The following is a 14,825-nucleotide window of genomic DNA, read 5'->3' on the forward strand; positions in this document are numbered from 1 at the left end:
ATATAATTTCGAAAATAATAAATATATGTAAACATACAACATAAAAAATGGAAATACTACATTAAACATATGTAAGATTACCATTTTATATTTTTATTTTAAAAAACAATATGTAAAAATACAAAATAAAAAATGGAAAAACTATATTAAACATATGTAAGATTACCATTTTTCACTAAAAAAAAGACGGTTTATCTCCATAATTTAACATTACTATTTCAAAAATAATAAATAATATGTAAACATACAACATAAAAAAATGGAAATACTACATTAAACATATGTAAGATTACCATTTTACATTTAAAAATAACAATAATATGAAAACATACGACATAAAAAAAAATAGAAAAACTACATTAAACATATGTAAGATTACCATTTTTCACTAAAAAAAACGGCTTATCTCCATAATGTAACATTACCATTTTATAAAAAAGAAAAAAAAACATAAATATAACTATTTGACTATTTGTCCAAGTTCTTCTATTAAACACTGTCATTTTACATTAAAAATGGAAAACTACATTAAAATCTAAACATTTATCTTAAAATATAAAATATAGATATTAACTAAATATAAATTATAAGAAAGAGAAATACTCAATATATAGAAAAATAAATAATGAGTAAATATTATAAATATATAAATATACGAATTATATATACAATTATATATACGAGTTACTTATTAATAATAGTAAGAATTATCCAAAATCTGAAAATATAATTTAAAAAAAGAGATAATATACATATATATATATTGTATTGTTATCTGAAAAGGTCTTTTAGTGAAAATTTAAAAACATAAATTATATAACTAAATATTAATCAAATAAAATTATTAATTATATAATCAAAAATAGAATATTGAGTTATCCAAAAACTAAAATTATAATTAAAAAAAGATAATATCTATATATATTGTATTTTTATCTGAAAAAAGTCTTTTAGTAAAAAGTTAAAAAACATAAATTATATAATTCAATATTAATCAAATAAAAGTTTTTAATTATATAATTAAAAATAGAATATTGAGTTATTTTAAGATTTGTTTTAATTGATTAAAACGAAATTAATTTGAAAATAAATCGAAATTTTAATTTATTTGATAAGATAATTGATTAAAATTAATAATAGTAAGAATTATCCAAAATTTGAAAATATAATTTAAAAAGAGATAATGTCTATATATATTGTATTGTTATCTGAAAAAGTCTTTTAGTAAGTTAAAAACATAATTATATAACTAAATATTAATCAAATAAAATTCTTAATTATATAGTTAAAAATAGAATATTGAATAATCCAAAATCTAAAAATATAATTAAGAAAAAATAATTTATATATATATATATCTATCTTATTAAAACTCAAGTACAAAATTGGAGTGTTTGGAGACTTGAATAGGACTTTTAAAAATTTGGAGTGTTTGGAAACATGGATTGAAGTCTTTTAAAAAAAATATTTTTGTTTGAAAACAAGGATAGTACTATTAAGAAAAACAATAATGGGCTTATGTTTTTTTAAAAAATTGAAATTTATCTAGGCCACTTTTAAAATATACCAAAATGGGTCAATCTAATTCCCTAAAATTTTTTTTTCTAAACTAACCATAAAACAAAATTTAAACTTTATATACATATTTCAAATCAAAATAATAATTCAAATTTGATTTATATCAAAAATTGATTCAAAAATATACATATATTCAAAAATGGATTTTACTAAACTATTTTTCAATAACCATTATAAAAAAATATTGTCAATATATATAAGAAAAATATAATACAAAGCCCAATTTGAAATACCAACTCAAATTATGGTTTTCATATTTCATATTAAGTTTTAAAAATATAATATATGTAATTATTTATATGATGGTATGTATAAAATACTATTAATTATATGATTACTTATATGATGGTACATATAAAATACGATTAATTATATGATGATAAAATATGATATATAATAATGACTAGGGATGGGCTTTTGGATACCCATACAGGTTTAGTTCTGATCGGTTTGTATTTTAGGTTTTCGGGGTCAAAGATTTCAGCCTTATTAGAATGTTTCTAAATTTTGGTTTGAGTTCGATTTGGATCTTTGCGGGTTTGGTTTGGGTTTGGATAACTAATTTAAATTATTTTTAAAGTCTTAAATCATTATATATTTTAAATTTCTCAAAATGTATAAATAAAATAATATATTACGTATAAATTTGAATAACATATGTCATAATACTTAAGCTTAACATATCAATTGGCTTGATTTAAAATTTTGGATACGAAATCAATAATTATTTTAAGTATTTTTGGTGATTTGAGTATACTTTAACTATTTCAGATATTTACTTTTGACTATCTATATATATTTTCAAGTATTTAAACCAATTTAAAAGTATCATTTTTGATGTTTTATATACGTTAAATCTAAAAATAATTAATATATATAAGTATATAAATCTATTTTTAGATAAATTCGGATACCCAAATACTTCGGTTCGGATCAGATTCGGTTCTCTAAATAACAAAATTTTGAATAATTAGAATATTTAATCAATTTATGTTTGGGTTTGGTACTATATCTTTGGATCGGTATCGGTTATGTTCCTCGGATTCATTTTTCCAAATCCTAATAATTACATGAAAAACAAATATCAACATATTTTTCAAAATATACACCCGCGCGCCTGCGCGGGTCAAAATCTAGTATTGTATTGTTATCTGAAAAAGTCTTTTAGTATAAAGTTAAAAAATATAAATTATATATTAAAAATAGAATATTGAGTTATTTTAAGATTTATTTTAGTATAATAAATATAATATACAAAAAACTTTTCAAAAATTTATGAAAATGTTTAAGTCCGTATTGTGGGCAAAATCTATATATATAAAGAAATGTTCGCCTCTCTCCCGTGAAGCCACGTCATCAATTCGTGCGTTCTGGGAGTGACACGTGTCTCATTTTATATTTAAGACCAAAATAAATGAATGCAGTTAAGGGTAATTGAACCCAGCACCTCTAGCACTGGTAATTTCTCTTAGAACCACTAGGCTAAAGTCACTTTTTATAAATACGTGGCCGCGAAAATACTTATTATCGTGTCAGCTGGAAGCCCATGCTTCTTCTACTTGTGGCCAGGACCGACACTGAACTGACATCAAGATGAAGATCGTGAAGTTAAAAACTTTGCTCCAAACAGTTTTGCAATGTTTCCAACCTTTATAACTTGATGCATATAATATATATCAAAATACATTTGTTGTACACGCTTTTATTAGTTTTGCTTTTAAAAGAAGGTATTTACAGTTATAAATGTTTTGTGCCAGTGAAGTAATGGTTGAAAAATCTCTATACATATGTCATTTCAAAATAACACTCAACTTCTATATATAGTCAATACATATGTCCATGTTATATTCTAGACTAAATATTTTCTCTTTTAAAAATATAGAAAACAATTTTTTTAGTCTACAAGCAAATGTTGTAGAGCAAGTATGCATTATACAAAATAATATATATTTAAAATCCATACATAAAAACATAAAAGTTGTTATATGCCTCTTTCTGACACATGCACACTCCACTATGAATAAGAATTAAAAAAAACAGTATTGTCATCAAACTTTATCACAAATCCACATTTGTACATCTATAATTATGAGTTGGACAATTAGTTAATTTGATACAATACCAAAGCAAGAATAATCGAAAAACAACTATACCACCGCATACTAATAAGTAAGACATAACAAATAACCAAATTCTTGAATCTTAAAACAAATTTCAACTCGATCATTTAGTGAATATCAAATTAACTAATATCCCGCCCGTAGGGCGGGCCAACCCTAGTACCTAGTAAAGTAGTGTTTCCTTCCTCCTGGTGCTGTCACGTCATTAAGTAGGTGGAGGAAACGCTGCCACGTGTCCCATTCTTTTAAAAAACTGCATTCGTACGGCTTTGCGGTCTGTTGGGCCCAAATCATCTCTTTCTCTAGCCCATAAGGGTATACTTGATGAAACACGGCGTTTTCTAATACACTCTTTCATCTTCTTCTTCACTCTCTGAAACAATACATGTAACGGAGTTATCCTCTTTAATCTCACAGGTCTCCAGCGGATCAATCCTTTCATGAGGAGATCCTTATCACAGCAGCTCATGCTACCTTCTATGAATTCAACATTGAGATCAGTCAATGGGTAAGTTGCAATCACTAATCGTATGAGGTTGTTGACGTCTGCTTTGTTACTGACTGATCTGTGTGGTTTTTTCCTTTTCAATCAGAGCCGTAAGGATGTTGAAGGGTCTTTGTTTGTTGTCAAAAGGTGAGTACTTTAGGTCTTCAGCTATGAGTGATGTTGACTTTTATCTTCTAAAAATCTGATTTTGTTTTGTTTCAGAAGTAAACAACAACCTCGGTTTCAGTTTATATAGCTACGTTAAGTTATAACGTATGTGTGTGTATATAGTTACATAATATATCATCAGTAATGGAATCAACCCAAAGGCAAGTCTTACTATCTATCTATTCGATGGCTATGCCCATCTCTCTTCCGGTCTCCTTGTGGTCTCCTTGTGTTCTTGCCGGTCTCTCCGCCGGTATGGCTATTGGAATCGTCGGCGATGCCGGTGTCAGGTAATTGATAAAACCCATGTTCTCTTAATGATCATGTTTATGAAGCTGAACAGAAACGTTATTGTGATGTGTGTTGCTTGTCATGTGCCACTTAGAGATGTGTTTGGCTTTGTAATAATGTGACGTGATTTTTGTGTGGTTGCAGAGCGAATGCACAACAACCAAAGCTCTTTGTGGAATGATTCTGATTCTCATATTTGCTAAAGCACTTTCGCTGTACGGTCTTATTGTTGGTATCATCCTCTCTTCTCGTGCTGGTCAGGCTAGAGTCGAGAGAACTCTGAAAGTGTCTTAATGTTTTTGATATTTTTTACTTTCAATATTTGTGGAATTGTGAGCTTTGAGTTCTCATGAATAGCAAGCAAAAAAATCATTTGATTTTGGTTATAATTTGTACACTATATGGAAAACATCAAATAAGTGATGAAAATGCTTTAATGATTTGATTCCTTAAAACATCAAACCATAATTTAATTATGTAAATATAATAGAATTACAATATCATTAAACGAAACAAAACTTGATTGAAAACTAACAAAAAAGACATAATTAATTTGTAACAAAATAATACTCCCTCCGTTTTTTATTATAAGTCGTTTTGAAGCTATGCACATAGATTAAGAAAATCATTAATTTCTTATATTTTCGAAACAAAAACATCATTAATTATTTACCTAACCACAATTTAACCAATAGAAAAATAGAAGATATATTATCATTGGTCAGACAACATTAATTACTAATAAATGTTACATAAAAAACCGAAAACGACATATAATTTGGAACAAAAAAGTTTCTCTAAAACGACTTATATTAAAAAACGGAGGGAGTAGTTATTCAGTACTCGATTTTAATTCTTGGACCAATAACAGCAAACTGCAATACCCGCGATAATGATGAGTCCCACAACGCACGCGGTAATGGCTAAGAATGGGATGGAAGTTGGATCCATTTTCTTCCTTTTTTTCGTTCACCAAACTTTTCAGTCTATATAAAATTTTTTCTCTTTTTCGTTTTGCCTACCAATCAATTATATATATATATACATGTATTGTTGATTCTGAATTTAAATTTTTGTGGGTAAGTCACAGAATTTTGGAAAGTTTAGATTTCTTATAAAGAATTAGTAGAAATTGGAAATATTTTGCTAGAAAACAAAGTACATGGAAATTTTTTATGTATTGAGTCTTAGGTCCAAGATTCTTCTATTTTAACAAAGGTTTCTATCCTAAAATATAGATACACAGAATATACGATCATATCCAATCATAACTAATGTAGATATGTACATATCTCAATACCCTCTATTAAGTTGGAGAGTGTAGGTTTTGAACTCCAACTTGATAAGAAATACTGAAAATCCCTTCTTTCTTATCAAGTGCCTTCGTCAAAAATATTGGCATGTTGTTTCTTTTTCGAAACATGTTTTGTTGTAACAAAACCTCTCACGATCTCATCCCTTAGATATTATTTGAGAAGTGATTTGTCATGTGTCATCATCACATTTATTTTGAAAAAAAAAATACTGTGACATAAAATACTAACAATGCTGACATGACTTGAAGTTAATTGTGTCATGAACATTTATATTTAATGTTGATTTATATTTTCGGTAAAGTTTTTGAAATATTACTCATAGATCATCATTAATAGTAGAAATAGAAATAAATAATATTTAAAATATTTTAAAATATTTTTTTTTAAAGTTATATCATTTTATTACTAAAAAAGTTTTCAAAATTTATGCAGTTTTTTTAAATTGTAATTTTCTAATCTCAATACCATTAGTTTTTTTTAATATCTAAATTTGTTTAGAAATATGATTGAGTAAAAACTTTTCAAAATTAGTTATATATATATATATTATTAAATATTTTTGTAAATATTATTAAATATTATTAAAATAAAGCAAATAATAAAATATAAAATTACCGAAATGTTATTTTAAAATATAATTTAAATTTTAAAAGTGGTGCATGAAAACACCTAATATCCTATGAAATGTTACTTAATTCCAACATGCTTTGTCCTTTTATGGAAAATGGGATTAGCTGCTCATATGAATAGCTGAAGTGTTATCGCAATGAATCTTAATTGGTTTGTGTTTGTCAAAGCAGACGCCAAATGTAGTCAGTAGACTCTTCAACCAAATCATCTCTTTAATTGTATCCGACATTGCTTTGTATTCTGCCTCCGTCTACGAGCGAAAGTCTATGTCTTGTGTTGAATGTTTTCCTAGAAACCAGTGACCCAACTAACAGAATAAACCATGCCGTTTAAAAGATCTTCGTGTGATGGAAAATGCTCCTCAATCTGCATCACACCAAGCACTCAAAGTTAAAGTCTGCATTGCCTTAAAGTAACATTATACACAAATTTTTCTGAAGAATTTGCCATTCCATATCAGATATTGTACCACACAAATGTCTGCATCCCAATGCTCCTGTTTTGGAGCTTGCATAAATTTGGAAAGAGTACAAATTGCTTACGGCAACTCACGTCTAGTATATGATAATAGTTGTGATAAAAAAATTTCTTTTTAACAAACATTACAATATAAAATGAAAACTATTTAATTCCACTAAATAGAGTTTTAAAAGATGAACTTTTCACCAATAATCAAATGTATATTTTGTTTATTTTTATGAAAAGCAACATAAAAGAAAATATGGAAAACACACTTACAAAAAAATGACAAAAAAACACCGATGAAGAAATTGGAGAGGGAGTTATAATGATAGCTAACCTTAAAATATATTTTTTTCAATTCTCTGTAACTTCCCCCGCCGCCTCCCAACTTTCTTGCAGTCTCTCCGGTGACTGGCGGTTTTCGCTGGCGCCGGAGGGGCTCTTCTTCCTTTCTAGATTGTTTCTTTTGTTTTTCCTTCTCAGATCTCGGTGTCTTGTGGTGTGGTTTCATCTACAATTATTGTGCGACATCGTGCAAGAATTCAAAGCGGATCTAAGGCGCTGGTCTTGTTCGTTTTTGATTTGTATTGCCTTGTTTGGTTGTGTTGGTCTCTTCTTAGGAGTGGTGTTGAAGCGTTTTTCTTTTAGCAACAGGTTACTCATGTTCACAGGCTTTAGGTTACGTTTTGGGTCTCGTCCTCATGATAAATTATTGCTACACGATGCTTTTCTTTAAAGCAGTTTAGTTTTCTATAATAATTGGTATTGTAGTGCTTTCGTCCTTCTTTCTCGTTTGACGAGTTGGATCTAATTTTATTTTGGGATTGGTTATGGTTTCCATTGTTTCATTGAGTCTGTGATTCTGCGGTGGTGATAGTGGATCTGAAGCATCAGTCCAGGCTATCCATCTGATTTTTACTTTGTAATTCGAGCTTGTATGGTAGCTTGGCTGAAGCTAATTTTGGACAAGTTTGATAAATGCAATGAAGAAGAAGACCTATCTAGATGATGAGAATGATTGTCATGCTTTCGCTAAAGGTATTAGAAGTCCGTCTGCTATTGTGGGAATGGGAACACCTAATCTATTTATTTGAAACAAGACCAGTTTGGTATAGGTATAGCTAATGTGGCATTTGTGATTGTCATTGCTAGCTTTTGGTGTGGAAATTCTCTGTCGTTTTGTCATTCTTCTATGGTGTAACATGTTATAAATCAGATCAATAAAATAAAGTGTTAAAAAAAACCTTAAAATATTTTAAAACTTTGATAATATCAAAGTCAATCATAGTCATAGATCTAAAATATATTAAACATAATATTTACCAATTTGCTTGATTCTCGTTTATGTAATGTGAGGACTTCATCGCTGCAAACTTTAGTTTCCTTCCTGGCTAAAATGGCATGAAATGTTTTTGGCTGTAACAATATGAGACACACTAAAATATGATTAGTTACATATATGTTGCGGCAAGAAACGATAATCTCGAAATCAACGTCCCAGATTGTATCTTCTAAAGAAATTTTCTAGCATTAATATCAGAAAAATCCTAATTAGAAAACTCTCGAGCAATGACCACATCATGCGGATAACCTCAAATTGGACTACCCTTAAGTTGGATAGACCAATCCAACTCGCCATCAGGCGACCGGTCCCGGTTAACCCGCTCTTAGCTATTTCTACGAGTCTCGATCAAACTGTCTCTTATTTTCTCGTATAAGTTCGATTGAAGAATCAATCATATAAAACGATAATGATTAACTTAACACCATAGTTATCTCGACTATACGATTAGTTTTCACTATTTCGTAAAACTGACATCGTATGGAAGGCGATCCCTTCAAAAGAAATAGTAAAAACGTTTCAGCTTGAAAAGTCAAAAATGCGGCAAAAGCTCACTTACGATTTTAGATGAGAATAAGTCTAAAACTACTATGATGGTTTATCAAATATTCGCGAAAGAAGATAAATGTCAAGTTCAGAAGGATAATCATGAAGAACGAGAAAATAAAATATTTCCGCGAAAGGATAAACTCGATCATAGGCAGAAAAAGAAAGGCCAGTCGACCTAGCAAGCATATATAAGGAGAGCTAAAGTGAGGAGCGCCGTGATCCAGAAATTTAGGAGGATTTAGAACTTCGGTGGCAAGATTAGCAAGTCTCATACTTAGAACGTTTTCCGCTTTGTTATGTGATTCTCCACTGTTAACGATTTCATGTTCATCCTATTTTTGGTGAAACTCTGTATCCCAATTCATATTATTCTATAAAACGCCTCTGTGCAATTAACCATCGATATTTTGTTATCTTTTTCTTTTTCGTATTCGTGTATTTATGCAGATAATCCGAATCCTAAAAGAAAATCGAAAATCTTGTCTTTCCCTCCATTAACTAAAATCGACAATGTAACTTTAGGTTTCCAAAACTTGGTTCTAGAAAGAAGGGAGGTTGGATTTTCCAACTCAAGGATCATCGAACGATCAATAAGCTATATGTCTAACCTAACAGGCGACTACACCATCTCATAATGAGTAGGCTCGCGAAATTGTCTCAACCAAAGCAGGTATGACGTGGCAAACTAAACATTCATGATTGGTTGATTATTTTTAAAGTACGTGGATACCTGGAACATTAAGAAAAATATCCTTTTGGTATAGTGTAGATTACGGTTATTTTTTTATCGGCTAAGTCAATATTCAGAAGTAATTCATTTATTTTATACATTTTTATAGTAAGAAACCGTAGATGAAAGATAAAAGAATAATAATAATAATAAAAATGGAGGGCCTAGAGAAGGAGCTTAAATGTTTGAAAAATGAACTCTTAAAATAAATGTATTTTCTTATTATTTTTTAAAACGTGTTTGACTGTTACTTTTAGATAATTTCGACTTAAGGAACATAATTTGTGTAGAATAAATTTAAATTTGTCACTTGGAGAACATCACCATATTCATGTGTCTTGTGTTGTTCAAAATCTTTAAAATTCAAATTGTAGTTGGGATTTTAAGATGTTCAATTATAATATTATTAGATTAGAAGGTGGTATAAATAAATTACTATACACATTTATATTTTATCGCATAAGAACATGAAAACACCTATGTATACATAAAATTATATACAAAAATATATACATAATTTATCTCTTTTTAATTTTTAAAACATTTATGATGTAAAATATTTTTTTTTGAATAACAAAATATAAACTAGTTTTATATAATGATAATTATCAAATCAACAAAATTGATTCTTAATTTATGGTTAAGTATATATTAACAAATTAAATTATTCATTAAATTTAATAAAAACTTTATAACACAATAGAAATTATTTTTAGATAATGATAATTATCAAATAAATAAAATTCATTTTTAATTTGTGCTTAATTATATATTAACAAATCAAATTATTCATTAAGAATAATAAAAACTTTAGCCGCTCTAACTTCTAAGCTCAAAGGTGAATAACCATTTCGCAAATAGTAATATAGAATAAAATTATTAAATAAAAATTTAATTATACAAAAGGATAAAAGATCTAGTACATATAAATAGTTAAAAACTTTTATCAAGGTAAACAAAAATATTGTCTTCTTCTTTGATTGCAGGTTATCCAAGTAGGGAAGGGCTTGGATTTGATCCATCCTAAAACAAACTTAATCTGCTTATTCTGTAATAATAATACAACAAGATTTGTTCTACTATTCTTTTTACAGACACTGAATTTTTTTATTCTTTTGAATTAAACAAAAGACACAAGAAGAATTAGTCTTAACTCCAGAGACCCTCATTACTCAGTTCCGTTCGTTCACCATTTGTTTTGACAATGTACAGAGAAGTAAGATCATCTCTCTGGCTCAATTTTCATCTGAACCGTAGGTTCAGAACCTTGACACATATAACCAAATAACAATGTAAGTAGATATCACACAACAAAACTTCACATTGTTTATATTCTGCAATGTAAATTTTTGTTTATGTTTTTGCTTACAGTTGATGCTCTGTTGCTGATAATCTCTGAAACCCATATGAACAATACTCTGCAGATCGTTTTCCCAGAAAGCTGGCGCCTAAGAAAACACAAAAGTAAGCTTTTCAGAGGAAGCAATACAGTAAGACTGTATACAATATAGGCGGACATTAAAGTACCTCAGCTTGAACAAATCCTTCACTAAGAATGTTCTTGCCAACAGGTAAATACTCTGAAGGAAATCTTGACTCTGAACAAGATAATGATTCTCCCAGCTGCAACATCTAAGACATATACATAATCTACTCATCAGATACAATTACAGAACATTCTCCCAGTCTTTGTTATGAATGAATTAACATAAAGCAGAAGAATACCTCTGCAGATAACATAGCATTAGCAGTATTGAACTCCGTTCTTGGATTTATAGTTGCTAACTTCATAGACAAGAACTGGAGAAGTAAACAAGAGATTCAGGTATAATAAACACACAGCCCCATGTTTAAGAAACATATAAAGCGGATTACTATTAGACAGTATACCTGGACTTGTCTTTGCAATGACTCCACATAATTGATAATCTCATCAAGCATGACGGCTTTTCCAGTAATCCGGTTGCAACCAGGGACCAAATCTTGAAGCAACTTCATTCTCGCACTAATCTTTTCTCTTCTCGCCTAATTCCAAACTTGAATGTCACAAATCACAAACCAGCAATATTTACGTTTTCAAGTCATATTTGAGTTTTTTTTCCATACCCTTTCAGCGATACTGTGGCTATCAGTTGCCTGACCTCTTCTTGCTCTGACATGTATATAGTCCTTGTATGGCTCAGAAGGTTTCTCCTCGTCCTTGTTTTCGCTCTTTTCAGTCTCATTCTGCTTGCCAGCCACAGCTGCATTGTTCTCTTCCTGCATCTGAACATTAACTCAGAAACATTAGAATTTAGAATTCAAGAAAACGAATGAATACACATTAATTCCCAAGACTAAAACCTTGGAGTTGGAAGCTGGAGACTCCTTCCTCTTCCTGGAGTTGGGTCTGGTCTTACCTGTTCCAGAAACCGAACCTGGATCCAGTAACGAGCTCTTGTTGCTCTCCTGAACCTGACTGTGTCCGAAGTGACCGAGATACGGGAATCCAACAGGGAAATTGTCGGAGATTGAGTGGAGTGATATCTCTTGCGTGTCGCAAAACCTTCCAACAAAGTCACTGATCATCATCGCGTCGTTTCCATCTCCAAAGGGTAATAAGCAGTTTAGGTTTTCCTCTGTTTCCTTATCCATAACCAATCTAAAGACAACAACAAACTGCAGACGAGAATGAGAAAAGTTTCTACAGAATCGACAGGTAAAAATCCGGAAAGGAACAAACTTTGTAGATGATTCTTTCTTCTGAGAAAAAAAGGTGTTACCTTTGTTCAACTTCGTCGAGTTATGTAAAGGATGGATCTATTAATTCGGAAATGGGACTGAGACAAGAAAAAGAAAAGAGGCTTGAAGATGAGCAATCACGGAGCAATCAAAGAGGAGACGGTGACGTTTAGCGATGAATGTGGGTTTCAGAAACTGACAAAAGAACAGTTGATGCTCACAGATCCCTGTGTAATGATTAGAGAGAGACATTAATTAAAAAAACCTAGTATTAACGAGTAGTTGAGTACAGTAATTAAGAAGTTAAGACATTTGGGGTTTGGTTTGTTGTCTCCAATCTCTAAAGTCAGTAACTGAGAGTTGACCGTGGAACGTTTTTAGATCTTGAATATGATACATGTGTTTTTAGTATTGAAAATAGATGATAACCTATTGAGTTTTTTATAATAATGTTTTTTATTAAATAATTTAACATTTTTTAACATTACAATTTTTATCGATTGTAAAATAACGAATACAAATGTTGACCTCTTAAATGTATTATCGTTGTTAAAGATTTAACGTACATTTTAATTATCTTTAAGATTTCATATGCACAAAAGAAAATTAAGTTTTACGGCTGATACAAATCACAAAAACAAGATAGGCAACATCGATTGTAAAATGATGAAAGGGGATTAGATTTTCTGTTCTCGATTTGTTTACTATTTGACTCTATATAAGTAATTTCATTTTCTACCTCTGCTTTCGTTCTCTTTTATGTTTCACTAATATGAGTTTTGTTTTTTTTTTAACTTCTTCTGTGAATTCACTGAATTACATAAGTGTCAATTTAAAAAGACAGATATCTGTAAAAATTAGTTCAATTCCATATAAATATCTAAGAATCAATTTTTTGGAAGAAATCACCGGCACAGGTTAGTGTTCAAATCTAATATATCAAGTTGTTATAAAATACTAGAGGCTTTTCCCGGGTTTACGCCCGGGATATTCGTATAAGTTTTAATTAAATTAAAAAAATTACAATAACATTTGAATATAAATTGTTATATATACTACAATCAATTTTAAACTATTAAATTGGTAAGAAATTTAAAATCGTTTGAATTTATTGATTGCCTTGTGTCTAAAATATTTCATATAATTTAACTCACAATTTGTTATTAAAAGAAATCATATATAGAATGATCAGTAAGATGGGTCAAAGTTAACTAAACCTTGTTATACTTTAAAATTCATTTATTTTATTAATTTAGGTTTTGTATAAAGTAATTGTAAATTTAAAACCGATTTAAACTTTGTTTTAACTTTAGAATTATTGAGTTGTAATACCATATTGAGCAGTTTCATAACAGAAATTAAATTGAATTAAAAATACATAATAAATAAGGATAATGTTTTTCTCCAAATCAATTCATGAAAATACATAATAAATAAAAATTATAACAGACCAAACCAAGTTTAAGATAATTTTTTAAATAAACCATCACCGAAACTTTATATTTAAATCATATAAACCAATAACAACTCTTTAAATTAAAATATTCCGGCCTCGTCACAAAGAGATTAGTCTTTACTTTTATGTTGATTTCTACCTTTGGTTATTTATTTTAAAGTTATAATCTGGTGTTCTTTAAAATTTATATATGGTGAGGATTTAGTTTAATATTCACAACTTTTAAATTACTTATGAAGATTGTTGTTGAATGAATATAATTTGAAGAAGTGGTCTAAGTCTAAATCCTTTAACAACTCTCCATGATGTGTTTGAGTCTCCATTTTACACTCTTTTCATCGTAACTGTTACCAATGAAATGTGTTCAAACTTTCAATCATCGTAATTACTACCAATTTCCGAGTTTAATTTTAGACTAACTACATATGTTGTTTTGAGCCCAGTTATTCATCGTACCATGTTACAAAAAGAACATACGAATTATTTGAAAAATGTAATCCATTGGAACAAATTGACAGTGATTAGTATCCAATATATGGTGTAAGATTAAATACTTTCAACGGCGGACAAATCTCACACACTATCTTCCTAAATTTTTTATGCTTTTTTCTGCTAAAATTTGGTGCAATTGTCTTTTTAAGTTCTTTATGTATCTTAGCTAATTTATTAGTCAAATAATTTATAAAAGGTTCCCAACTTGGATTTTGATATATAAACTTTATGTGTATATATGGTCTTGAAAGTCTTCAGAAACATTTAATCTTTCTATCTTTTTGTGCAAAGATCACTTTGTCCCCAAACAATATCTTCTTCTTCTGAGATTCTTCCAGACATCAGCAATAACTCAAGAGAGAGAGAGAGACTAAAAGCTTAAAAATCACGAAACTTAGTGGATAGTTATTAGAAACCTAAAATAAAAATTAAAAAAAAGCTGCAATGGTTGCAAGAATTACATCCTCCGACCATGTATTCAAT

The 14,825-nt window shown here is 29.2% G+C and overlaps 1 protein-coding gene across 3 annotated transcripts; it reads right to left on the bottom strand.

The window, feature by feature from the left end:
• Window positions 1-10,625: 10,625 nt before the first annotated feature.
• On the bottom strand, window positions 10,626-12,641 carry LOC106384858 (transcription factor bHLH77). 3 transcript variants are annotated; one of them, XM_013824772.3, is made up of 8 exons: window positions 12,436-12,641; window positions 12,017-12,331; window positions 11,780-11,932; window positions 11,564-11,698; window positions 11,399-11,473; window positions 11,201-11,305; window positions 11,043-11,121; window positions 10,626-10,939 (listed from the first exon to the last, which is right to left on the bottom strand). In XM_013824772.3, exons 2-8 carry the CDS (start codon window positions 12,305-12,307, stop codon window positions 10,896-10,898), a joined length of 882 nt encoding a protein of 293 aa, XP_013680226.2. In that variant the 5' UTR covers window positions 12,308-12,331; window positions 12,436-12,641; the 3' UTR covers window positions 10,626-10,895. The 3 variants fall into 3 exon arrangements, with proteins under 3 accessions (XP_013680226.2, XP_013680223.2, XP_013680224.2); XM_013824769.3 differs by having other exon boundaries at window positions 11,780-11,938; XM_013824770.3 differs by having other exon boundaries at window positions 11,780-11,938; window positions 12,017-12,314; window positions 12,436-12,626.
• Between the last annotated feature and the right edge of the window lie 2,184 nt (window positions 12,642-14,825).

Source organism: Brassica napus, unplaced genomic scaffold (assembly GCF_020379485.1).
Source record: "Brassica napus cultivar Da-Ae unplaced genomic scaffold, Da-Ae ScsIHWf_1459;HRSCAF=2050, whole genome shotgun sequence".
Taxonomy (NCBI): domain Eukaryota; kingdom Viridiplantae; phylum Streptophyta; class Magnoliopsida; order Brassicales; family Brassicaceae; genus Brassica; species Brassica napus.

What these genes read in the sequence shown, in the direction of transcription:
- LOC106384858 (XM_013824769.3), bottom strand. Translation starts at nt 12,307, where the DNA reads ATGGATAAGGAAACAGAGGAAAACCTAAACTGCTTATTACCCTTTGGA. An exon ending in GCCACAGTATCGCTGAAAGG is followed by an intron (nt 11,699 to 11,779) that starts GTATGGAAAAAA and finishes GTTTGGAATTAG; the next exon opens with GCGAGAAGAGAAAAGATTAG. An exon ending in CATTGCAAAGACAAGTCCAG is followed by an intron (nt 11,474 to 11,563) that starts GTATACTGTCTA and finishes TTACTTCTCCAG; the next exon opens with TTCTTGTCTATGAAGTTAGC.